This window comes from Heterodontus francisci, chromosome 10 (assembly GCF_036365525.1).
Source record: "Heterodontus francisci isolate sHetFra1 chromosome 10, sHetFra1.hap1, whole genome shotgun sequence".
Classification (NCBI taxonomy): Eukaryota; Metazoa; Chordata; class Chondrichthyes; order Heterodontiformes; family Heterodontidae; genus Heterodontus; species Heterodontus francisci.
Genome location: NC_090380.1, coordinates 29,245,975 through 29,273,541, shown reverse-complemented (window position 1 = coordinate 29,273,541; position 27,567 = coordinate 29,245,975). Strand labels below are relative to the sequence as shown.

General features: G+C 44.4%; 1 protein-coding gene across 1 annotated transcript in view; it reads right to left on the bottom strand.

Moving 5' to 3' along the window:
- Positions 1–2,081: 2,081 nt before the first annotated feature.
- The window catches only part of wwc3 (WWC family member 3), a 247,151-nt gene continuing 221,665 nt past the window's right edge, over positions 2,082–27,567 (bottom strand). Inside the window, exons 18-23 of the mRNA XM_068040348.1 lie at positions 23,057–23,231; positions 20,139–20,303; positions 16,675–16,767; positions 10,383–10,613; positions 9,426–9,553; positions 2,082–2,880 (exon numbers count right to left, since the gene is read on the bottom strand). Coding sequence (XP_067896449.1) covers positions 2,814–2,880; positions 9,426–9,553; positions 10,383–10,613; positions 16,675–16,767; positions 20,139–20,303; positions 23,057–23,231 — 859 coding nt within the window. The 3' untranslated portion in view covers positions 2,082–2,813. The remainder of the gene's footprint in view (positions 2,881–9,425; positions 9,554–10,382; positions 10,614–16,674; positions 16,768–20,138; positions 20,304–23,056; positions 23,232–27,567) is intronic.

Below are 27,567 nucleotides of genomic sequence, written 5' to 3'. Positions count from 1 at the left end.
GCAATAAACACAGCAACTACAGACCAGTCGGCCAAATGTTGGTGGTGGGGAAACATTTAGAGATAATAATCTGGGATAAAGTTAATTGGCACTTGACAAAATATGGGTTAATAAATGAAAGTCAGCATGGATTTGTTAAAGACAAATTGTATTTGACTAATTTGAATGAATTTTTAAATGAAGAAATGAAGAGCCTGGAATGCAGTTGATGTACATATGGGCTTTCAAAAAGTCATTGACAAAATATCACATAATAGATTTGTTAGCAAAATTAAAACCTATGGGATTAAAGGGACAATGGGAGCATGGATAGGAAATTGGTTAAGGGAAAGAAAGCAGTGAGTAGTGCTGAATAATTGTTTTTCAGACAGGAGGGAAGTGTGCAGTGGTCAGTGTTAATAAAGGATGAGATCAGTACAGTAGTGAGAAATGAACTTGGCTCAAGTTCAAGATGAAGAATCAGTTTGGATGGAGATAAGAATTAGCAAAGAAGTGACTGGTGGGAAGTAGTGTATAGCCCCCCTAACAGTACCTATGCTGTAGGACAGAATGCAAATCAAGAAATAATGGGAGCTTGAAGGAAAGGTACTGCAATATTCATAGGTAATTTTAATCTCCATATAGATTGTACTGATCAAATTGGCAAAGGTAGCCAGGAGGATGGGTTCATACAGTATATTAGGGACAGTTTCTTAGAATACATTCTGGAACCAACTGGGGAACAGGATATTTTAGACCTGGAAATGTGTTGTGACGGAAATCACACCTGCCAAATGGAAACATATTAATTTTGTCATATGGGACACTACTTGAAACATTTTTACTGAACATTGGAAAGAACTTGTTTAAAAAAACAGAGCTGAATGGCTGAAAACATGGTTGCACATTTGCATTCTGAGGGACATGAATGAAGAGACAATGGGGGTGCTCCTTGATTCAATTAACAAGATTGGTCTGGACAATAGTGATGATCTAAAGACACCAACAGCTTTTGACTTTGTATGAGACAAAAGTCCACCCCCCACCGAGCATGTCTGGGAGTCTCTGAAATCCAACTGCCCTCCAAGAAGCGGCTGTTTCAAACAAAGAAACAGATGGTCACATGACCCACCTGCTGCCCAGACTGGGGCTTTTTTGAATTGTGCCACACAGAAAGGAACTGACTGCAAATTAAATACCAAGGAGAAGACTTCTCTCTCTCTCTCTCTCTCTCCAGCACAGTCCCAGGAAAACCACAGAATCAAAGATAGGTAGGAAAGCAAGTTGTGAAGAGGACACAAAGTGGCTGCAACGAGATAGAGATAGGTTAAGCAGACTTTTGGCAAATGTAGTATAATGTGGGAAAATGTGAGGTTGTCCACCTTGGCAGGTAGAATAGGAAAGTAAATTATTATTTACATGGAGAGAGAGACTGCTGAATGCTGCAGTAGAGGGATCTGGTTATCTTTGTACATGAATCACAAAAAGTTAGCATGCAGGTACAGCAAGTAATTAGGAAGGCAAATGGAATGTTGTCATTTATTGAAGGCGGGTGGAGTATAAATGTGGAGTACAAAAGTCTTGCTACAGCTGTACAGGGCATTGGTGAGACTGCACGTAGAGCCCTGCGTACAGTTTTGTCTACTTACTAAAGGAGGAATATACTTGCTTTGGAAGCAGTTAGGAGAAGGTTCGCTAGGCTGATTCCTAGGATAAAGGAGTTGCCTTATGAGGAAAGGTTGAGCAGGTTGGGCCTATACTCATAGGAGTTTAGAAGATTAAGAAGTGATCTTATTGAAGCGTATAAGATTCTGAGGGAGTTTGACAGGATAGATGCTGAGCCCTCGTGGAGAAATGTAGAACTGGGGGCACAGTTTCGGAATAAGCGGTCTCCCTTTTAAGACAGAGATGAGGAGAAATGTCTTCTCTCAGAGGGACCTGGGGGTGCGGGACACGCACGCATGCGCACACACGCACACACACGCAGATCGCTAATAACTGCATATTGTTTGAAATGTTGCATTTCTTCTCTTGACAGTCACTTTTGTACACAAACTGGCTTTGGTAAGTAAAATTCACTGCAACCTCTCCACAATTCACTGATAAAGGTTTTTTTTATTTTAATAGTAAAAATATTGAAAGATGTTACTACTGAAAATTTTTTATACAATACACAGTTGTGGTAAGAATATAATGTTACAATATAGTGTAAAGGCACAGAGTAATACAAAACACTAATGGTATGCGAGCGGCTTGAAACATATTAAGGTAACATTAATAATCAGCGCATAGTATTTTCACATCAGGTAACAGAAACAAAGCCAGCTCAAGATTTCATTCCAGTGCACCCAAAATACTGCAGAACTTTATAGTCTTAAAATACACCTAAAACTGAGACTTTTCCTTCAAGGAAAATAATTTTTTTTTTTAAATAAGAAACCTATATTACAATGGATATGATTAAGCTGGCCTTGTTTCCATCTTCCAGCCTTTTAAGCCCATGTACATCAGAGTACACAGAAACTGAACAGATATACAACAGCTTAGTTTGATCTTTTATATAATACCATTCCTTCAGAGATGTTAAATTCACAACAAGGATGAACCATGCCTTGCTGCAATTCTAGAATTATAAAATATATATATAAAGATATATATATATTTATAATATATAAGTATATAGGCTTTTTTTTTCCTTTTTTCTTTTTACAAAAAGTGTATAGGAATAATCCTTGCAAAAGTGTTTAATAAAATCACTTACTGTTTTTTCTAGTAACTTCACATGAATAAAATTGAGACTGATAAATACTTCATATTTAAAATATAGTAAAGTGTCATACATCGTCCGCTGGCAGAGGAGGTATGTTGATTCGCGCTCGGGTGAAAAATGCCATCTTCTCTCTGCAATTAAAAGAAAACACCGTCACTTTTGAAAGTCCAAGACAAGGTGAATCACAAGAGCTGCTCATAATACAGGCCGGTTCAACAATTCCGCACTCACTGGTGATGCAATGTGGGAATCTGTGGATACCAGCTGCAGTGTCACTCCATGAAAGTGGCTCCCCAACACAGTGCAGCACCAGCCCTTTACTCAGCATCAACTCAGAAAGAGAACGTTAGAACTGACAATCCAATAATTAGATTTTTAGACGAAGGATATGAGCCAAGAACTTGAGGACACAGGGTTAAAAGGAGCAAGCCTTGAGCAAAAAGAGGTTTGAACGTCTTGGAATGAAACCGGACGGACCACCCGGCATCCACCAAGGCACCAGAAACGACAACGGCAAACCCAGCTCTGTCGACCCTGCAAGGTCCTCCTTACTAACATCTGGGGGCTTGTGCCAAAGTTGGGAGAGCTGTCCCACAGAATAGTCAAGCAACAGCCTGACATAGTCATACTCACAGAATCATACCTTACAGAGAATGTCCCAGACACTGCCATCATCATCCCCGGGTATGTCCTGTCCCACCGGCAGGACAGACCCACCAGAGGTGGTATACAGTAGGGAGGGAGTTGCCCTGGGAGCCCTCAACATCGACTCTGGACCCCATGAAGTCTCATGGCATCAGGTCAAACATGGGCGAGGTAACCTCCTACTGATTACCACCTACCGCCCTCCCTCAGCTGATGACTCAGTACTCCACCATGTTGAACACCACTTGAAGGAAGCACTGAGGGTGGCAAGGGCACAAAATGAACTCTGGGTGGGGGACTTCAATGTCCATCACCAAGAGTGGCTCGGTAGCACCACTACTGACCGAGCTGGCCGAGAAATAAAGGACATATCTGCTAGACTGGGTCTGCGGCAGGTGGTGGGGGAACCAACACGAGGGGAAAACATACTTGACCTCGTCCTCACCAATCTGCCTGCCGCAGATGCTTCTGTCCATGACTGTATTGGTAGGAGTGACCACCGCACAGTCCTTGTGGAGACGAAGTCCCGCCTTCACATTGAGCATACCGTCCGTCGTGTTGTGTGGCACTACCACCGTGCTAAATGGGATAGATTTCGAGCAGATCTAGCAATGCAAAACTGGGCATCCATGAGGCGCTGTGGGCCATCAGAAGCAGCAGAATTTTACTCAACCACAATCTGTAACCTCATGGCCTGGCATATCCCCCACTCTACCATTACCATCAAGCCAGGAGACCAACCCTGGTTAAATGAAGAGTGCAGGAGGGCATGCCAGGAGCAGCACCAGGCATACCTCAAAATGAGGTGTCAACCTGGTGAAGCTACAACACAGAACTATCTGCGTGCCAAACTGCGTAAGCAGCCATGCAATAGACAGAGCTAAGCGATCCCATAACCAACGGAACAGATCGAAGCTCTGCAGTCCTGCCACATCATGCCGTGAATGGTGGTGGACAATTAAACAACCAGCATTTATTTCCCATCCTAATTGCCCTTGAGAAGGTGGTGGTGAGCTGCCTTCTTGAACCGCTGCAGTCCATTTGGGGTAGGTACACCCACAGTGCTGTTAGGAAAGGAGTTCCAGGATTTTGACCCAGCAACAGTGAAGGAACGGCGATATAGTTCCAAGTCAGGATGGTGTGTGACTTGGAGGGGAACTTGCAGGTGGTGGTGTTCCCATGCATTTGCTGCCCTTGTCCTTCCAGTTGGTAGAGGTCGCAGGTTTGGAAGGTGCTGTCTAAGGAGCCTTGGTGCATTGCTGCAGTGCATCTTGTAGATGGTGCACACTGCTGCCACTGTGCGTCGGTGGTGAGGGAGTAAATGTTTGTAGATGGGGTGTCAATCAAGTGGGCTGCTTTGTCCTGGATGGTGTCGAGCTTCTTGAGTGTTGTTGGAGCTGCACCCATCCAGGCAAGTGGAGAGTATTCCATCACACTCCTGACTTGTGCCTTGTAGATGGTGGACAGGCTTTGGCTTCGTCAGGAGGTGAGTTACTTGCCTCAGGATTCCTAGCCTCTGACCTGCTCTTTTAGCCACGGTATTTATATGGCCACTCCAGTACAGTTTCTGGTCAATGGTAGCCCCGAGGATGTTGATAGTGGGGGATTCAGTGATGGTAATGCCATTGAATGTCAAGGGGAGATGGTTAGATTCTCTCTTGTTGGAGATGGTCATTGCCTGGCACTTGTGTGGCACGAGGGCGGCACAGTGGCGTAGTGGTTAGCACCGCAGCCTCACAGCTCCAGGGACCCGGGTTCGATTCCGGGTACTGCCTGTGTGGAGTTTGCAAGTTCTCCCTGTGTCTGCGTGGGTTTTCTCCGGGTGCTCCGGTTTCCTCCCACAAGCCAAAAGACTTGCAGGTTGATAGGTAAATTGGCCATTATAAATTGTCACTAGTGTAGGTAGGTGGTAGGGAAATATAGGGACAGGTGGGGATGTTTGGTAGGAATATGGGGTTAGTGTAGGATTAGTATAAATGGGTGGTTGATGTTCGGCACAGACTCGGTGGGCCGAAGGGCCTGTTTCAGTGCTGTATCTCTAATCTAATCAAATGTTACTTGCCACTTATCAGCCCAAGCCTGGATATTGTTCAGGTCTTGCTGCATATGGACATGGGCTGCTTCAGGGTCTGACAAGTCGTGAATGGTGCTGAACATTATGCAATCATCAGCGAACATCCCCACTTCTGACCTTATGATTGAAGGAAGGTCATTGATGAAGCAGCTGAAGATGGTTGGGCCTAGGACACTACCCTGAGGAACTCCTGCAGTGATGTCCTGGAGCTCAGATGATTGACCTCCAACAACCACAACCATCTTCCTTTGCGCTAGGTATGACTCCAGCCAGCGGAGGGTTTTCCCCCTGATTCCCATTGTCCTCAGTTTTGCCAGGGCTCCTTGATGCCATACTCAGTCAAATGCTGCCTTGATGTCAAGGGCAGTCACTCTCACCTCACCTCTTGGGTTAAGCTCTTTTGTCCATATTTGAACCAAGGCTGTAATGAGGTCAGGAGCTGAGTGGCCCTGGCGGAACCCAAACTGAGCGTCACTGAGCAGGTTATTGCTAAGCAGGTGCCACTTGATGGCACTGTTAATGACACCTTCCATCACTTTGCTGATGATTGAGAGTAGACTGATGGGGCAGTAATTGGCCGCGTTGGACTTGTCCTGCTTTTTGTGTACAGGACATACCTGGGCAATTTTCCACATTGCTGGGTAGATGCCAGTGTTGTAGCTGTACTGGAACAGCTTGGCTAGGGGCGCGGCAAGTTCTGGAGCACAGGTCTTCAGTACTATTGCCGGAATATTGTCAGGGCCCATAGCTTTTGCAGTATCCAGTGCCTTCAGTCGTTTCTTGATATCACGCGGAGTGAATCGAATTGGCTGAAGTCTGGCATCTGTGATACTGGGGAATTCAGGAGGAGGCTGAGATGGATCATCAACTCGGCACTTCTGGCTGATAATTGTTGCAAATGCTTCAGCCTTATCTTTCGCACTGATGTGCTGGGCTCCCCCATCATTGAGGATGAGGATATTTGTGGAGCCAGCATCGCCCACATCCCATGAATGAATGAATTTTAAAAAAAATTATTTTTCCTATCAAATAGCAATGTACAGGCTGCAGCAGCATTAAAACAGCATGACTACATTTTAAAAGATTGGAGATAAAAGAAATGAAAGTGGCATTGAAATGCTTTCGGCTTTCTCCCAAATTTTTTTAATTGCGTTCACAGCAAAAACAATGGCCTAGAAATTCAGGCCTGTCCATTCTTGGAATCAGTCCCTGCAACCCAAGTAGCCCCCAGCTTTGTTTCTATTGAGCCAGCTAGCTGCAGAGAGCAACAGGCAGCTCACAGGCAAAGTGTGATGGAAGATCATGCTGCTGCTGACAAGTAGAGTGGGGTCAACCAAGATGCAGGCCGATAAGTGAGGGGGGCAATTGGCTGTGACAGAGTAGTGCCAATCCGGGAGTGGGGGCGGGGAAGGAAGGGGCGCAGCCAATGTCAACCTGTATGCTTTTAATGTAGGAGTGCTCCTCTGAGCTCACATTCAGGTAACTATAATTGCCATAAAATTACCTTGTTGGTTGTAGCCTACAGTGGCCACATATATACCAAATTTTTCAGAATGAAGCTGGTGCCAGCTGCCTCAGAGAAAAATAATCTTCCAGAGGGGGCCATAAACAGGAGTTGGGCACCCGGTTTACATATTTTTAGTCTTTCCTGATATGGCAGGTGGCACACTTCCATTATGTAATGAGCAGCTGCTTCCTGACAAACATAGTGGAGGCTGTTTACTGCCCGAAAAACAGACACTGCGAGGGCTGATTTCTTACGCCATAGTTGAACAGAAACCTGAACCTTTGTGAGTATGTGGGACAATGTGCAAGAGTCTAACACCCCTGCTGTATAGCATACTGCACTGAGATGTCTACTACATTCTCCTAACTACTCTGAAAGGAGGTACATAACTACATAACACAACTATCAGACCATTACATTCAGGCTAAAACTAACAGATTCATGTGCAACCACAAAAGACTCTGATGGTGGGAATACATAGGAAGTAAAGACTGAATCCACTGACAAGATGTTGATGCATCCTCTTCATTGCTTATTTCTTATGCAGTCCCCAAATATGCTACGTCTGTGTGTGAACTGATCTTTCATAGCCTTTTCAATCTGAGGGTTGTACATGGATAATCACTGCAGGCAGCTCAGCTGTCCAATAGAAAGAGCTGTAGCTCCAGTCATGTTCTTGATACTAAAGGAAGCCTTTCATGTCACAAGCGTTGATGTTGAGATATTTATCACCTCCCTCTCAAGCATGGGTTAGTATTTGGAGATAATGAGTTTTGGCTACTTCCCCCTCTACCCAATCGGGAAACTTGCATACAGAGGCATTTAAAAAAAAAGGACTGGCATTCCACCAGGCAAGCTGAGTACAGGTTGTGGCACTGGAGGCAAAGAATAGTAACTGCATATTGAAACAATGAATGTATCTAGACAGTTTATATTGATCACTCCCCCAAAACAAAGACAATAGGATTTTTTTATAGCTCTGACCAGTTTAAAGACCATTTTTAGTTCATATCCAGTGGGAATAAGATTGATAACCAAAGGAGACAGATTTGAAATCATTGGCAAAAGAACCAGAGGAGATATGGGGAGATTTCTATTCACACAGTAAGTTATGATAATCTAAAATACATTGGCTGAAAGGGTGGTGGAGGTTACGCAGTTGTAACTTTCAAAATGGAATCAGATATATACTTGAAAAGAAAAAGTTTGCAGGGCTACGGGGAAAAAGCAAAGGGTGGAACTAATTGGATCACTCTTTCAAAGAGGCTCCTTCTGTGCTGTAAAATGCTATCATTTACTATGGCAAAACTTCTTGTTTCCTACTCCAGATTGGACATTACAGAAACCAAATAGGTGTAGAATATAAAAGTAAATAAGAAATAATGGAAAGGAGCAGTCTGAATCATTATCACAGACTAGGCAAATAAGAAAACAGGAAAAGAAAAAGACAAGAAACAGGTTTTGAAGCTTAATTCAAACTTTTTATTTAGAGGTACCTGTTTTAGCAATATTAGTGTATACTTTAAATCTTTCCACAGATCTACCGTGCTCTCCTCTTTTAGGATGTTTCTTACCTCTTGGACCAAGCCTCTGGTCACCCTAATATCTCCTTATGTACTTCAGTATAAAATTTTGTCTGATAATTCTGCTGTGAAGCACCTTGGCAGACTTTACTACATTAAAAGCATTATATAAATGCTGGATGCAGTTGTTGACAGGGAACAAAAGAAGCAAAATGTCTTGTCACAGGGTCTCTGTACCGTGGATTTTCCCTTTCTTGATGTTAGTTTGAATCTGGCGCCAAAACAATGGGATCTCCAGGGACCCAGCAACAGTGATGTCATCAAGCAGGGTAAGCAGCCAATTACATTGAAGTCTTCCACAGAGACATCAAGCCAGGAAGTAAAATGCACCGATTATCCATCACCGTTTATAAATTTTACAAATGGCGAAATAAATGATTAATCACGTGTATACGGCCCAAGGCAGAAGCTGAAATATCAAACTTTTAAGAAAATTCAAAAATGCTCATTTTAATAATGGAGAAATTTGATATTCCATAAATATAAATCAGGACCAGTACAGCTGTTCAGCAGTAATTATGAACTTATTACGCCATTAAAAACCCAGTTACATTTCATTCAACAAGGTGTAACTTTTCCAAGAGATTTTACAATGAGACTAATAGCATAAAAGGGCAAGTTCTTGTCAGTTCAATCATTTCTAACTTTAACAGAACACCCTATGGAGAAGCATTGAATCAGTGACAGCAACTTCTGGATTTCCCCGTTTAACTGCACATGTGCAGACTACAGAAATTGCTGTCAGCTTCGGAGGAGTAAAGGCAGTGAATGCTGACAGTTTCGCTGTCATTACTACTGCAAAATCTAGGCCATTCGTTTTATGAGATCTTTGAACATTGTGATATGCAAATACAAGTTTTTTTTTACCTGAATGACTGAACCTGCAAGGGTTCTTTTTTGCTTTGCCCTCGCAGTTGATACACTTCCTTAGCTGCTTTCTTCAACATTTTCTCAGCTGCTTGGTCTTGGCGCTGTTCCGACTTTGTCTGCTTTGCCTGCAAATTGTTTTGAAAGCAACAGCATTTATTTCACTGTAAGTAAATACATTGTACATTACATATCAGTCTTTGTACTAAAGTTTGTTTGAAATAGAATCTGTTTTTTGTATCAGCTACTATATTTGGGAATCTCCACCTCTGAGGTAGAAGGTGAAGGGTTCAAGCCCCACTCCAGAGAGTCCTGGCAGGTGAAGAATGGAGTGCCAACCTTTATTGAGATCCAGCATCTGGTGGGTGCAGGAGGCCCACTCCACCCATTGTAGAGGGTATGTGGGGCTCTTTAGCCTTGGTAGCAGCCCACCTCAGAGAAAGAATTCCTAATGTAAAAAACCCCGAGGAAGGCAATGGGAAACTACCTCTGATCCTTTTTCCTAGAATCTCACATGTGAGGCAGAATTATGGATCACAAATGCAGACAATCAAGGATGCAAGCTCCCCATTGGACAATCAATCCAGGAAAGGGACAAAACCTATCAAGCTAGCTTGATAAAGACTTGGAAATGGCAGCTGTTTCTTAACATACAATTGGTCCCAATATTTAAGCTCTAACCTGATCACATACCTGTTACTTTCAGCAACATTATTTCTTTCTAAATTTTTGATCAACTCAGCATTGAGATAACAAAGAGCAATATGTGATAGTCTCCCAGTTTTTGATATCCCCTTACTACGGGCAAGTTAAACAGTTTAATTAGAAGAGAGAGGAAACAAGTTAATGCTTCATCGCTATACAATTCCCTTATTCCTCACTTACTGTAGTCTGTTACTGGCTTGCAAAATCACATTAAACATGGCACACTCCACTAACAAAACACTTTCTCCACACCTGTCTCTCTGCTTCCTTCAAAAGATTGCGGAATCGCTCGTCCCTTAAAATCCACTGAGGCAAGTCGGCCTGTCCCCGAATCCTGCTCTCTTCCAGCCGTTGTTTCAGCTCTCGTAGTGCATTCAGCTCCTCATTTAGTCGCCGCTGCCTAGTTCTAGATGCCTGGAGATCCAGCTCCAAGTCCAGGGATGTTCGTGTAGGATGTTCAACTAGTGGAGTTTTGAAGGATGGCTGCAATATGCCAAAAAAAAACACATGCACAATAACAAAAGCCTGGATTATTCCACATTGCCCACATCTCCACACACCTTTTTCCACATGAATCAAATTTTCCCAGTAGAATTTTCCAAGAATTGAATTCATATTCTTAACTTGTGCATTTTTAAATCCAAGTTACAACACTTGAAGCAGATAATTGTCATCTGTACAACCAATGGTCTTAAATCTGCTTCAAACTACTGTTATTTGACTAATAGCCGACACATGAGTGTTTAGCTCTGTTTAAAGGTTTTAGCAACATTCAAATTCAGATTGGATGAAGCTGCTCACACTGCAAAGGAACATTGGTTCCCAAAGCAAACAGGGGATTGGGTTGTATTAATAGACCCATTCAGTACAAATCAAAGGACACCATTGTGTCATTATACTGGCCATTAGGTAGACTGTATCTGGGAGTACTGAGCCCAATTCTGTTCCCATGATGGGTGATATAGTGGCCTTGGAAAAGGTTCAGAGGTTAGCTACAAGAATAATACTCACCTTAAAGAAACTTAGTTATTCAGATAGGCTTAAAGACCTGGATCTACTTACTTCAGGAGAGTGGAGACTTACAGGAGGCCCAATAGAGGTCTATAAAAGAATGAAAGGGTTGTGTGCCTATTCATAGATTTAATTCATTGTGACAGATTGAGGAGGACCAGGGTGACATGCATTTAAACTACACAAAAGTGGGAACAGGTTAGATGTTAGGAAGTTCTTCCTTTCCCAGAGAATTGCTCTGTTTTTCTGCCGCTCCCAGGAGATTACTGGCTGTTAGGGAAGGTGGGGAGCAAAGATTAAGCAGTGTTCTGTCATGATGCTCCAGGCATCATGAATGTGGGGCAGGCTTGGTTGATGGACCAGCTTGTCTTTTGCTGCCCATCATTTGTGTGTGTTGGTATGTGTCTTCTCCCTGCTCCTTCTCAATTTTGCAGCATGTGTTATTTACAAACACCTTTCACAAAAATAAAATCTATAGCAGCCAACTTGGAAAGTGATTTTGTGCCAACGGAAAAAAAGGCTTGCATTTATATAGTGCCTTTCATGACCACCAGACATTTCAAAGCACCTTACAGCCAATGAAGTACTTTTGAAAAGTAGCCACTGTTGTAATGTAGGAAACACAGCAGCCAAACTGCACACAGCAAACTCCCATGAGCAGCAATGTGATAATGACCAGGTAATCCTTTTTGACGTTGATTAAGGGACAAATATTGGTCAGGACAGCAGGGAGAACTCCCCAGCTCTACCAATGGAGTCTACAGTGTCAGAGGTGAGGTCTTTCAGATGAGGCATTAAAATGAGGGCACATCTGCCTGCTTGGGTGGAAGTGAAAGATCGTATGGCACTATTTGAAGAAGAGTGAGTTCTCATGGTAGCCTGGCCAATAATTATCTCTTAACCAACGTCATATAAAAACAGATTAGCCTTTCATTATCTCATTGCTGATAATGGGATCTTGCTGTGCTCAAAGTGGCTGCTGCATTTCCCATGGTGCAACACCACACTTCAAAATATTTCATTGTATTTCTTTCTTTGTCTTTCTGTAAACTAATCCTGGACTACGTATGTCAGCCAAGAGCGACATCTCAACTCATTCCATCTTCGCTGCCTCTGGAGAATCCTTGGCATCAGGTGGCAGGACTGTATCTCCAATGCAGAAATCCTCGAGGCGGCCAACATCCCCAGCGTATACACCCTACTGAGCTCGCAGCGCTTGAGATGGCTTGGCCATGTGAGCCGCATGGAAGATGGCAGGATCCCCAAGGACGCATTGTGCAGCGAGCTCGTCACTGGTATCAGACCCACCGGCCGTCCATGTCTCCGCTTTAAAGATGTCTGCAAACGCGACATGAAATCCTGTGACATTGACAACAAGTCGTGGGAGTCAGTTGCCAGTGATCGCCAGAGCTGGCGGACAGCCATATATGGCGGGGTTAAAGAGTGGTGAATCAAAGAGACTTACCAGTTGCCAGGAAAAAAGACAGAAGCGCAAGGAGAGAACCAACTGTGTAACAGCCCCCGACAACCAATTATATCTGCAGCACCTGTGAAAGAGTCTGTCACTCTAGAATTGGCCTTTATTGCCACTCCAGGCACTGCTCCACAAACCACTGACCACCTCCAGGCGCTTACCCATTGTCTCTCGAGACAAGGAGGCCAAAGAAGAATACATCGACACAGAGACTAGCAGTAAACCGGGTTTGAACACAAGTACATATGAAATAGCAGCTGGATTAGGCCATTTGTTCTTCCGAATCTGCTCCATTCAATAAGATCATTGCTAATCTTCTACATCAACTCCGCCTTCCCGCATGGTCCCTTAATTTCCCTTAGTTTATTGACTAAAATCTATTGACTCTGTTTTAAATGTACTCAACGAGTGAGCATCTACAGCTCTCTGCAGTTGAGAATTCCAAAGATTCACAAACCTTCAAGAAATTTCTCTTCACCTCAGTTTGAAACGGCTGGCCATTTATACAAAAACCAAGACTCCCTGTTCTAGATTCCCAGTCAGGGGAAACATGTTCTCAGAATGACCCGATCAAATCCCTGAAGAATTTTATGTTTCAATTAGATCACCTCACATCCTCAGGGAATACTCGCCTAATCTATTCACAAAACAATCATAAGACAATGCCTCATCCCAGGAACCAGTTTAGAGAACCTTCATTGCACTCACTCCAAGGGCATTATGTCCTTGTTTAGGTAAGGAGACCAAAACTGCACACAGTACTCCAGGAGTGGCCTCACCAATGCCCTGTATAATTGTAGAAAGACTTCTTTACTCTTCTACTCTGATCCCTTTGTAACAAAAGCTAACATACCAATTGCCTTCCTAATTCTTTGCTGTACCTGCATGTGAAACCTTCTGTGATTCATGTACAAGGACACCCAGATCCTTCTGAATGCAAACATATCCCAGTCTCTCACCATTCAAAAAGTTCTGACCTGGATAACAACACTTTGCCACATTCTATTCCACCAGCCATGTTTTTGCCCACTCACCCACTCTGTCTATATCCCTCTTTGCATTCTCCTCACTGCTTACTTTCCCACCTAACTCTGTATCATCAGCATTCATCTAAGTCATTAATGTAGACTGTAAATAGCTGAGGCCCAATTACTGACCTTTGCGATACCCCACGAGTTACAGTCTGCCAACCTGAAAATATCCCATTTATTTCTACACTGTTTTCTGTCCATTAACCAATCCTAATCCATGTTAATATATTACCCCCAATCCCATGAATCCTAATTTTGTATAATAACCTCATGTGGCACCTTACTGAAAGCTTTTCGAAAATGCAAATTGACTACTTCCAATGGTTTCCCCCTTATCTATCTTATTAGTTACATCCTCAAAAAAAAACTGTACCATGATTTCCCTTTCATAAATCAGTGTTGACTCTTCTTAATCATATTATGATTTTCTAAGTGCCCTTTTACCAAGTCCCTAATAATAAATTCTAGTATTTTGTCTATTACTGATGTTAGGCTAACCATCCTATAGTTCCCCATTTTCTCTCTTCCTCCTTTCTCCAATGACAGGGTTATGTTTGCCACCATCCAATTGCTGGGGACAGTTCTAGAATCTAAGGAATTCTGGGAGATCAAAACCAATGCATCCCCAATCCCTGCAGCTACCTCTTTTAAAACCTTAGGATGCAGGTCATCAAATCCAGGGGATTTGTCCCCACTTAGTCCCGTTAATTTCTCTAATACTCTTTCCTTACTTGTATAGATTTATTTAAGTTCCTCATTCTCCCTAGACCCTTGGTTTGCCATTATCTCCAGAATGTTTATTGTTTTATACTGTGAAGACAGATACCAAGTATTTGTTGAATGTTTCTGTCAGTACTTTATTCCCCATTATAATTTCACCTTTCTCTGCCTCTAATAGGCCTACGTTTACTTTCACTACTCTTCTTATTTACATACCTATAGAAATGTTTGCAATGTTTTTATGTCTCTTGCTCGTCTATTCTCACATTCTCTTTCCTTAACAATTCCTTGGTCCTTCTTCACTGAATTCTAAAATCCTCCCAATCTGCAGGCGTTCTGCTCCTTTTGGCAACATAATAAGGCCTTTCCTTTGATGTAATCCTATCCTGAACTCCTCCTGTTAGCCACGGTTGGATCACTTTTTCTGTGGAGCTTTCATGCTATAAAGGACTGTATATTTGTTGTTAATTATGTATTAATTCTTTAAATGCTAGCCATTGCTTATCTATTGTCATATTGTTTAATGTAGTTTCCCAATCTACCTTAGCCAACTCACCTCCCTCATACCTACATAGTTTGCTTTGTTTAGATTAATGATCTTAGTTTCGGACTTAATTAAACCACTTTCAAACTCAATATAAAATTCTATCATATTGTGGTCCAAAGGTTACCCTCAGGATCAGGATTATGTGTTTTTAAAAACATCAAGGAAATCTGGCATACAAAATGGACAAGTGAATATCCAGGAATTTAGATTTTACAGCTATTGATTGATGAGAGACAAGAGTCTTCTGTGGAAATTTCCCACATCTAATTATTTTTAAAACATGCATGCTCTTAGCGGAGAAGGCAAGCTCCCAGGAATCACAGCTCAGGCAATCTGAACATCACTGATGTAGCCCCTGACCTATATTCTTTGGGAGTACAGTTTCCCTTCTAGGAGTTCAGAATCGCCCACACCCCAAAACATTCAGACATTAACCCATCTTCTGAGTGTCTTTTTTGCCTCCCGAGATGTAACCAGGCTTTTGGTTTCTGGCAACGTAAGAGAATATCTGAGACAAAATATTGTAAACAGCTTTTTTTATTCCTTTATATTCAAGCAAATAAAGGACACATAATAAGAGATAAAAGGCAACATGAAAAAAAACTAACAAGGGCATGAAAGGAGGAATAAATAAGATTTTCAATGACTGCAGCTCTACTTGCCTATTCCACTGGTTTTGGTGGATGTTAAAGATCCCTTGGTAATATGAAAGGAGATAAGAGCTTCCTAACTAAAATTCATTCCTCACCCCAATACAACCAAAAACAGTATATATAATTGGTCACTTGCCTCATTGCTGCTTGTGAGTTTGTGTACAAAATGTTTGCCTAGTTTGATTACATATCAAAGTTGCACTTCAAAGTGCGTTACACCTATTGGACTGTGAATGAGGGCTAAGACAATTGATAAAAGTGCGAGAAAAATCCAAGGCTTTACAACAATGATCATACTGACCCATCTCTACTCCACCTGTCAGAAGTCAAGTGCTAACAACTGCTTGTGATCAGTTTGAAAACGGAGGGCTGAATTCTGCCCTAATATTGGTATATGAAGTGAATAGGTTGGTGAGGCCGAGGCTGTCAATTAAAAATCTGCTTCTACTTAGCCATTCACAGTCGGGCTCAAAATTAATCTCAGGCTGGATTCAAAACTGAAGATTGGCAGAGAGCGAGATGGTGAGGGATTTTTAAGCCAGAATTCAAACCCATGTTTTAAATCATTCAAATAAATGTTGGATCAATGATAGTCCCAGAATTTCCAACTGCCCAAAAATTTCTTTCAGAGTTGTAAATATTTGGGAAAGTCAATCCAGGTTTCTTCCAGCAGCATGCATTCACATTCCTGCAAATCTTGCCTTGTTACGGCAATCCAGTTGCAGTTACTTTAAATGGAATTTGCAAAATATCCCCTAAAGGGTGCCTAGAATAGAAAAATGGCCAAAGTGCAAGAAAAATAGGTCATCAATATTTCTTGGAAGGATAAAAAAAGTTACACAGAAAAAACTGACAAGTGGACACACAGTGGTAGAGATCAACCACTCATGAATGCCACCTGACATCATGATCCCCAACATACATCTGTGCAACCCACTATAGGTATCAGAAATTTAGATCCGTTTATAAATTCTAACTAGATTTAAGTAGAAATCCCACCTAGGTTTAAATTGGGGCATATAAGAATAACAAGTATGTATGAACCAATATAAGTGCTATGCTTCTGCCCGCAAGTCTAATTTGCCTCTGAACTATCCATGGTGCTTACTTGTTTGTAACGCAGAGTGCGTCTCTCCAACGCATTTCGGATAAACGGGGATCTTTTTGGAAGTGTTGAACTGTCGCTGTCACTTCGGTACAGCTGCAATAAGGAACACAAAGAGGCAAAATCATTCGTATCTGCACAATTTCACTTCACGGTCACTCAGCAAGGGCTCATTTTTAATTGCAACTCTCATGCTAGGTCCCCACCTGCCAAGAATGAGGCACATTAATTTTGTCATGAGCATTGATTTTAAACTGTTACTGGAGTGAAGAAAGGACTTGTTAAACAGATCAGCCATGGCTGGAAAAAACATTTGCATATTAACAGATGGTATTTAGAAGGACAAAGGACCATTCCCTGACACATTCAACCCACAATGGACCTTGATCGCCAGGTATTGTGTGTAAGAGGAGCATTCCAGAGACTGCTAAGCTGATACAATCTAAGACGTGGTCAGACCAGTTAGTCACATGACTAACCTGCTTGGCAATCTGGGGTTTTCTCAATTGTACAAACAGTTTGAACTGAGTGTGTCTGTTTGCTCCTGGACTGAGAAGATCTCTTTCCTGTCTGCTCCCATCTCTTTCTCACAAGCCTCTGAATCCACTGAAAACAAATGAATCCCAAGAGAGAAAAGTCTTCTACAGTGAACAAGGTTTAAGAAGAATACTGGGCCCCAACAAAAAGCAAGATCTACCTACAATCAAGGACTCTACAGTGAGCTCAAAGAACTGTAACAAAAACACTTCAGATATTGCCTCAAACTTTTCCACTTTATTTTTCTTCTGCTCTCTCCTGTCTCTATTTCCATGTGTGTATCGCGTATGCATGCTAGCGTCGTGTATCCATAGGCGCAACTAAATTAGCGTTTAAGTTCAAGCTTAATAAATTTCAACTTTTCTTCTTTAAACCCAAGAAAACCTGTGTGTGCTGGTTTCTTTGCCTTATAATTGGAAAGTGGTGAACAAGGATTCACCAAGGGGGAGCTAAAAAACAGTGTGTTAAAAATTAAACCCTGTTACGGTAAGACCAAGTGAAGGCTGAAAGGGACCCCTAGACCCCTTTCTCACTGGATCGTAACACAACTGATACTTTGATTATATTTTCCAGAACCTAACTCCAATTTTCACACAAAATGCATTCTGATATTAGTTGAAAATTTTACACAGGCATCCACCTCTGGAAGATCACTGATGTCCATGCTACCATTAAACTATTGCAGCATGGACATCAAATTATGTGGGAATCAGTAGAGTGAGCATGAAGTTCTACATCCAATTTCTTGAAGGATGTCAATTTTAATAGGAGATTAATTATTTAAATGTTTCCTGCCAGTGCATGCCCAGACTCTACATAATTAAAACATCAGTGTTGAAATTCCTCCATGGTTTCACCCCTCCCTATCTCTGTAACCTTCTCCAGCTCTATAAATAATTTGAGAACTCTGCATACTCTCCATGTCCTGCCTCTTGTGAATCTCCCACTTCTTTCGTCCCAGCATTGGCAGCTGTGTCTTCGTCCATCTAGGCTCCAAGCTCTGAAATTCCATCCCTAAACTGCTCCGCCTCTCTCTCCCCTTTTAAAACACTCCTTAAGACCTACCGATTTGACCAAGCTTTTGGTCACCTGTCCTAATGTCTCCTTCTTTGGCTCGGAGTCAGTTTTTGTTTACTAATGCGCCTGTGAAGTGTCTTCAGAAGTTAAAGATACTATTATAAATGCAAATTGTCTCAGCCATTGTTAGCTGATTAGATATGTGGCTTGCTACTAGCCAGTATGCAGCATGTAATGTGCCATTTTCATAATTGTTTTTCAAATTCTGGGCTTTTTCTGATCTAAAACAGGTACCATCACTTTGTGAAAAAGTATAATCTAAATACCCTAGTTACTTGAACAGTACATCATCTTTGGAAGCTTGTATTATCTTTTACAGAATCCAAAAACACATCAGATTTCATGTATACACAGACAACATTCAGCTCTACCTCACCATCCTCTTTCTCGACCACTTCACTGCCTCTGATTTGTCACACTGCTTGCCCAACATCCAGTATGGATGAGCAGAAAATTTCCTCCAGCCAAGTATCGGGGAGACTAAAGCTATTGTTTTCGGACCCCGCCACAAACCCTGCTACCTAGCTACCAACTCCATTACTTACCCTGGCAACTGTGAGAGTTTGAACCAGACCGTTCGCAACCTCAGTGTAGTATTTGAGCCCGAGATGAGCTTCCAACCACATAACTATTCTGGCACCAAGAATGCCTACTTCCATCTCCATAACATTGTCTGAATCCACTCTGACCTCAGCTACTGCTGAAACCTTCATCCATGCCCCTATTACCTTTGGACACGACTACTCCAATGCTGTCCTGCCTAGCCTCATATGTTCCACTCTCTGTAAAATTGAGCTCAGCCAAAACTCTGCTGCCTCTATCTTAACTCATACCAGTCCTGTTTACCCATCATCCCTGTGCTCGTTGACCTATACTGGTCTGTCGATGCCTCAATGTATACATTCTCATCCTTGTTTTCAAATCCCTCCATGGCCTAACTCCTTATTTCTGTAACCTTAGAATCAACTGGAGTTTGTGTTCAAATCCATCCAGATATTGCTGGAAATGGTGGGAAAAGTCTTCTATTTCACCCACAATAACATCCTTTGCCTCAATGAGCACAAAATTCCCCAAAATCAAGAAGGAAAGTAAATAACCAGAAACAAACACAGAAACTGCATTCAATATTTGTGATCTATTATGATTTGTTGGGGTGGAGAGGGCGTAGGGGGTCATTTTAAACCTAACCCGACATGATCGGATCGGACACCCGTATTACACCGTTTACTTTCCAATGGGTAGAGTCTAAAACAGGTGCTGGGCAGGTTAGGTTAAAATTAATCTCCTGTGTGACTGTTACTGAGCAGTTTGCTGTCATGTTGAATTTCTACGGTAACTTTCTCTGGAGATTCTGCTATCCCACCAGTATAGTAGTCAACAGCCCAACCATCAAATGCCAAATTTTCCAGTATGGTTGCCATATTTAGGCTTTTACTAATGAATTTCTAGTACCAGATATGACTACACCACTGATTGCGTGAGTGTACGTTCCTCTGCATTGCGGCTCAGGTTGCCAATGCAGGTTGGATGTATTCCTGGAGATTTCTTTGCATGAACTCTGCCTTGATCTGCCCCACCCCCACACGCCCACCACTGGCTGTCCCACACATCCACCCTCACAGGGCAAAGTTTAAAGCCCCTGTGATTGTTTTCCCCCCTGGAGCTACTGGCAGCAGTGTCCCGGAGATTAATCTGTTAATTCCTGGAGAATCCAGGACAATCCTGGAGGGATGGCAAGGCTAATTGTGACAACACCACTCATTCTCCCAGAATAACTGAAATGGAAGGATATCAGTTCAAAGGATGGATTGCCATTTTTTTTGTATTACAGCAGGTGCTGCAGTGCTACTAACCCTGCAGACATACTGACTTCGTGCTCCCGGGGAAAAAGTCTGTGAGCGGACAATAGTACTACTACGAACAAATGGAGAGCCACGCGACCGACGACTGCTCCTTTCTTTTGGTCGAATCATAACCTCTTCAGGAAAAGGTTCTTCAGTGTTGGTCTCTTTGTCAACCTGTAACGAATAACAAACCAGTCACCTCTAAGCACTTCTACCCTATTCAACATCAACAGCAGCAAAGAACATAATCTCTTCTTGATTTCATTTCACTGATCATGTAACCATGGCCCTCCCCCACAGCTGATACAGCCAGTTCCAATATTGTGCACTTCAGCTTAGTACCTGTGTGACTCAGAGGTTCATGAGTAGCGCTTGGGTGGTGCAGCATCTAAAGTAGGGTCTAAATTGGCGTCTTTCCCCAAAGGCTTAAACACGTTTGAAGCCTCTGCCCTCAAAACTATTACCAAGAAGAGTAGAGCCAAAAAGCTTTGTTTAAAGTCATTTCCCAAACGTATTTCCTCAAACATTCCTCCAACTAAACAGAACAACAACAAAACAAACAGTGTGGATTAGAGCTGTGGCACATTCAGATGCACGTAACACATCTTGTGAGTAAAGAACTGACAACTCCTGCCATTCCTGATGCCAACTGCCAGCATCTGCAGCCCGTTTACGGACTCTATCGTATTCACAGAAAAATGATTGCTCTCAAAAATATATAAAGACTCCCTTGTGATTTCAGAGACGTGAATATATATGGAACCTTGATACAAACAAAATATTAAAATATTAAAATATTTGGGGAGCAAGATATCACAGTGGACAATTCACTCCACTTTCCTCTCACATCTCTCAGTCCAGACAATCAGGAGTTCGAGTCCTAATCTAAACTGACACTCCAGTCGAGTACTGAAGGAGTGCTGCACTCCTGGAGGTGACATCATCCAGATAAGGCATTAAGTCAAGGTCTCAATTGCTTGGAATAAGTGACTTGGAGGGGAACTCGGAACGAATGGCAGTTCCACAACACTGCTGCTCTTGTCTTTCTTGGTGGTAAAGGTCACAGGGGAGGGGAGGTGCTGTCGAAATAAACTTCTCGAGTTGCTGCAGTTTATACTTCAGAGACTGTGCACCGGTGGTGGAGTAGGTGGATATCGAGTCCAGGGGCAGAGACACCAATCAAATGAATGGACCTGCTCTGCTCTGGATGGTATCAAGCTCCTTGGGTGTTGTTATGGTTGCTCCCATCCAGGTGAGTATTCCATCACACTTATGACCTGAGCCTTGTAATTGGTGAAGAGGCTTTGATGGTTCAGGTGGGGAGCCAGTCTTCACAGAGATCCAATATTTGTCCTGAACTTATAGCCACAGTGTTGGTTTGGCTGGTCCAGTTCAGCTCTGGTCAATGATGACCCACAGGATGTTGATGGTGGTGGTGAAAGGGAATAGGGGGTGGGAGGGACTGATCAACAATGGTGCAGCCACTGAAGGTCATAGGAAAGTGGCTGGGATTTCCCTTGTTCATGAGAGGCATTGCCTAGCACTAACAGAGTGTGAATTTATGTGTCACTTGTCAGCCCAAGTCGAGATGTTTTTCAGGTCCTGTTGGAGATTGCATAAGCTGTTTCATTTGACATGAATGGAATCCAATTGTCAACAAGCAGTCCCTCTGGTGACTTTATGAGGAGGTGAAGGCTTTAATGAAGCATTTGAAGATGGTTGGTCACCAGATGTTTCCCCAAGGAATTCTATGATGTCCTGGGGCTTTAATGACTGGCTGCCAACACTACAACCATCTTCCTTTGCATCATGTAGGGATCCAACCATTCGAGGTTTTCTCTTTGATCCCTAATGACCAGTTTTCCTGGAATTCCTTGGTGCCATACTTAGGGCACATGCTGCCTTCATGTTGAGGGCAGCTTTTTACATCTCCTCTGGCATTCAGCTCCTGCATCTGTTTCTGGATCAAGGCTGTGATGGGTTTTGGAGCTGAGTGGTTCGGACAGAACCTTAACTGAGCATCTGAGAGCAGATTACTGGTGAACAGGTGTTGCTTGATGGCACTACTGGTGACCCCTTCCATCACTTCAAAGATGATAGGGAGGAAGCTGATAGGGCGGCAATGGGTCAGATTAGATTTATCCTGTTTTTTTTGGTGTGGGTAAGACACACGAGGGCAATTTTTCATATCATTAAGTAGATGCCAGCGTCATTGCGATGCTGAAGCCGCTTGGCCAGGGAAATGGCTAAACTTTGGTGTTCAACCATTAGGAGGTGTTCAGAGCCCATAGCCTTTGGTGCATCCAGCCACTTAGTCATATCACATCGAGTAAACCGAATTAACTGGACCATAGGATCTACGAGGGTGGGAACTTCAGGAGGTAAGACAAATATGATCATCCATTTGGCACTATTGGCTGAAGACAATTGCCAACACTTATGACCTGTCTCGCACTCAATTGCTGGACAACACTGGGCAAGTGCATGGCTAAGGATAGGGATGTCCATGGAGCCTCCTCCTGCCAGCCGGGTTCCACAGCATCATTCTCTATTGGATGTGGGAGGGCTACGGAGCCTTTTCTTCCCCTCATCAAAACCACCTAAACAGATCAATTGGCCGCTTGGTGCACTTCCTTCATTGTATGTGTGGCATGCTAGAACATTCCTGAGTGACACACTAAAGTACTACTTAAAAATAAGTTCTCTATTCCGAGTTCACCACAAAACACTATGAAAGACGATAATATCCAAACCATTCCTCCATCATAATTGGCTAATAATGGCAGCAAACTGTCCGCACTACACTGCCGTGTTGCCATGAATGTTGTGTGGATTCTAAGGAGACACAATTGGACCATCTTAAAAGCGAAATAGCAGGTGAGAACCATTATCATAAAGAGTATTCTCAGTCTAAGCAGAATGCCTACCTTCATTCGTGGGACTCTCATTTTGATAGCAGCAAACTGGCTCACTTGCTCTGCAAACTCATGCAGCTGGGCCCCATTTCCATCCACACCACTGAGCTGCTCCACCACAGGGTACTGTGGGCTCAGTTGGGCGCTATTACTGCAACCACTATCCACCGACTCTGCCTGCCAGCTCCTAGGAAAAGATAAATCAGTACAACATAACCAACCATCCATCCATTTGTAGAGATTGTAACACTTGCAAAATGCAATAAACTGACAACATTATTTAAAAACAAGGCCCTAAAAACTCCACGGTGAACACCTAGAACTGGGTTGTCACTGGTGAGCATTAGTAGGAATTACTAGATGAAAAAAGACCAAGGTCCATCTAGTTCACCTTCTACCATCTTGGTAATCACATGACAGACCTATAATGGAGTTGTTGATGAATCACAGCAATCACAATGAAAGTCCCCAGTGGTGGAGAGCTTTGGGAACCATAGGTGTAAAGTCACGCAAGCATGCCACAATTACCACGTCATGTCTCAAATTGCTCGCATACTGTATCCCAGAGTGTTGTTTTCTGAAAGAAATCCATCTAATTTGCATTTGAATGAATTAGCACTCACTACTTCCGCCATCTCCCTAGGAGGCCTGTTACATAGATTAAGCAGGCGCCGACGGAAATATTGGGCTGGATTTTACAAACCGATTGACATCCCGATGTCGGGATCATTTGCGGGTTGCACAGCAACACGGGCGGGAGGCAGGACTTTTTGAGATGCAGCCAATTAGAATCCGGCTGGTGGGGAGCCGTCCAATTACAGGTGGTGGACACACCAACGTGCAGCCTTCATACAGGCTGCACACATAGGGCTGGATTTAGTGGAACCGGCAGACCCCCGTATCAGGCCGAAAAGGCGGGGGGAACCCCGCCTTGGCCATTTGGAGCCATCCTTGGCTCTATTTAACGGTGCTCGGGGGTGGATGTACAGGGAGGTGGGTTGTTTTCTGCAGGAGGTCCTCCTTGGGCCACTGATAGCCCACAGAGGAGAGCACCCTCACCCCCCAAGCCCGCAAGGAGGTCGCCTCGAATACTGGGCAACCTTCCCACCTGGAAGAGGCTCCTCCCGCAGCTGGCTTAATTCCAGCAGTGTTGGGAAGAGACCCTTAAGTGGCTGATAATAAGCCTCTTAAGGGCCTCAATTGGCCTCTGAGCAGGAAGGCTAGCATCAGCCTTTCCCAAATTAATACAGTGCGGCAGAAAGGTTACGGACACTCTGCTCCCCGCCCACTGCACTTCTATGGGCCCCCTCCGCCTTCTAGTCCGTCTCCGGGGGGCCCATTAAATCCAGCCTATTGAGGGTAGAGGAAGGGGTGCAGTAGAAGTGAGTCTGTGGAGGAATGGCTGCAGTGGGAGGAAGGGTGGCTCCATGTTTCAGTGGTGCCTCCCTGGAGGTGTTCCTGCAGGCGGCGAGGAAATGGAGAGAGGTTCTGTTCCCAGTGCACAGGAGGAGGAGACCAGCAAGTCTGATGAAGAAGACATGCCTGGAGGTGGACTGGGAAGTCAGCAGCTGTGGCGTGGTCACACAAACATGGGTGCAGTACCGGAGGCAATTCAATGACAGTGTGAGGTCTGGCAAGGTGAGTGGTATGCATGATGGCAAGGTGGCAGCTCTGCTCGTATTATACGCCACCCCTGAGATATGATGCATAGGGAACAACCAAGAATCAGCATGCACAATGAGCCGCAGAGTTGCCTCACACCAGAGGACTGTGGTCATTCAGAGATCCTCACTGCAGCGACAAGGGTGAATGGCCGCTTGCAGCTGGCCTCCGAGTGGCACAATGATGGGCATTTAAAGTGGCACAGTCTGACAAACACAGCTGGACCATGAGACAGGCGTGACACATTGTGGGCTGAAAAATTGGCGGCCCGCATGTGCGGGCTGTACGCCACCATGCCTCTGTGGTCTCCCGTGTGGTGGCTCATTTACATGTGTGGTCAGCCTGCCACTCCCCCCCACCCCCACAATCACATGCAGGGGGCGGGCTCTCCAATGCCGGCAATGGCGTCAGCTGCCTGTGCACAGGTGCTGGCACCATTTTATAGGACAGCCAGGCCTGCCGGCTAATTTGAAGTTTTAAAGGGAACCATCCCCCCACTGTTCAAATCAAAATTCTGTCGCCCCTTTCCCACCCCCCACAATAACAATAAAATTAAGTATCTGCCCTTCCCCCCCCACCCCCCAAAAACATTTACTTTTCAAATATGACCTTCCCCCCCACAAACTGAACAAAGTTCACAGTTCACTCCTTCCTGCCCTACCCCACACTAATGACAAAAGCCTGACCCCACTCCCCCCCCTTCCGGCTCTAAAAATCTCACGCTCCCCCCATCCCCACCCCTGCAATTCCTGCTTTGCCCAGACAGGAAAGTGAAGGTGCAGGAGAGCCAGCTGCTGCTCTGAAGATCGCGGCCCCTTAGATCGCAGGCAAGTGTATTTTAAAATATGCACTTAATTAATTACTATCTGCTAATCCAGGTCCTGCCGTCCAGTGGCGGGGGAGCCACCACAGTGCCTCACCGCCGCCAGGAAGATCAGGCTTGGCCCTCCCGGCATCGGGCTCCATGGCGGGTCTCTGCCAGAACGATCTTCTGGCCGCCCCCCACCACCCCCCCCAACCCCACCCCACCACTCCACGGAGCCTGACATTGGGAGCCCTGTAAAATCCCAGCCCGTATTTCTGTCATTCCAGGAGAAGCACAGTCGTAATGCAAGGGAGCGGAGATGCACAGGAGGAGGTGGCCCTTCATTGCCCTATTCACGCAGATGGAGGTGGAAGCGATGCAGACTGGATGGGTTGCAGCAGGCCAGCCTGTCACAGAGTGCGAGGTGGGTGTGGAGCCCAGAGTGAGTGAGGAAAGCGATGGTATTAGCACTGTGGCCTTTGATGACCACTGCTATCAAAAAGACAGGCAGGAAGATGTGGTGGATGTGGAAGTTGTAACATTACTCTTGTTTCTCCCACACGGCTGTAGAGGATGAGGCGCCACCAACGGTATCAGAGGAGGAGCTGCAGCCATCTGAGGTGATAGCTGTGCTCACCAGCTGGTGCCACCCACTCTAAACGCACATCAATGCCCACCGTGAGGGTATCTGCACTGGTCACACCAGTCCAAACAGCACATATACTCTCACATGCTGTCCCACTCCAGGTACACAGGGGAGTGCAGGTGGACCCTGATAGGGTTAAGAAACATATGTCTGAAGGTTATGGGGGCTCTTCTCAAGGCACTTCTTAAATTGACCGTGGAACCTTGGCCTCTTTGACAGTGACACAAATGTTGCATGAAGCCCCGAGGACAGAGGCTGTCCCTGCACAGATGCAGGTGGCACCAGTCTGTGCCAGGGCCCTCTAGGGCTCAGTCACCCAGAGGCCGTCCGCTGTGGGCATCTCACGCACCAGAGCAGCGTGGGCTCCACAGCCTGCCTTCACGTCAGCTACTGCTGCTGGGAGAGCACAACGTAGCAGAACCTGGAAACTTAAGCGTAAAGACACCTAGTAGCATTTGGTGATATGTAATTGTTGAATGCCACTGTTACTGCTTTGTGCATATTAAGATTTGGTGAAATGCATACTTAAATGGTTCGTCTGTTTATTTCTATCCTAGTAGGCAGTGACTAGATGTTGAGGCATTGAGAGAGAGAGCATGAAATGGTGGGGACTGAACGTAGGCCGATGGTGAGTGTAGGACCTGAAATGGTCTCATGACAGGGCCGATAACACAGTTAGAGTGTGTCATGACAGGCCAGCATTCCACAGGGAGTCACCTCATGTCCACTGGCATTACAGGGAATGTCAGGAGAATTGGGTATGGGTGATGAAGTCACGTTTGGCCATTGGCCCCATTGACCACCAGGTCTCAATGCACATCCTCTTCCTCCTGTGTGCTCAATGTGGTTGTCTGTCTCCAACGCAACTTCTCTCTGACATGCCAGGATGTGCAGAGTGCAGCAGACCACCACGATATGCAAGTTCCTCAATGGGCCTTATTACAAGGCTCCACCAAACCTGTCTAAGCATTGGGACCAGTTTTTCAGAAGCCCAACTGCCTGTTCAATGATTGCCCTTGAGGCACATGGTAGTGGTTGTAGGTTTTCTCTGCCTCCGTGTTGGGGCTCCGCACAAGTGTAATCATTTGGTGGATCCCCAAGTCACCCAGGATCCAGCCATGAAGGTGGAGAGTTGAGGCACGTGGGACTGTCTCCGGGTGTATGAGTCATGGCAGCTTCCCAGGAACCTTGCACACTCCTGGAGAATCCTTTTGCGGTGGCGGTAGTTGCAGGCAATTTGAACATTGAGCAAGGGTATGGCCCCGAATCCTATCGCCCTCGTGGCCTGATTGGCATGATCAGTGCGGTACCTGATGTATTGCTCTGCCCTCTTGAACAAGGCATCCGCCACCTGTTTGATGCAGTGATGGGCTGCTGACTGGGAGATGTCTCCAGACGACCCCTGAAATG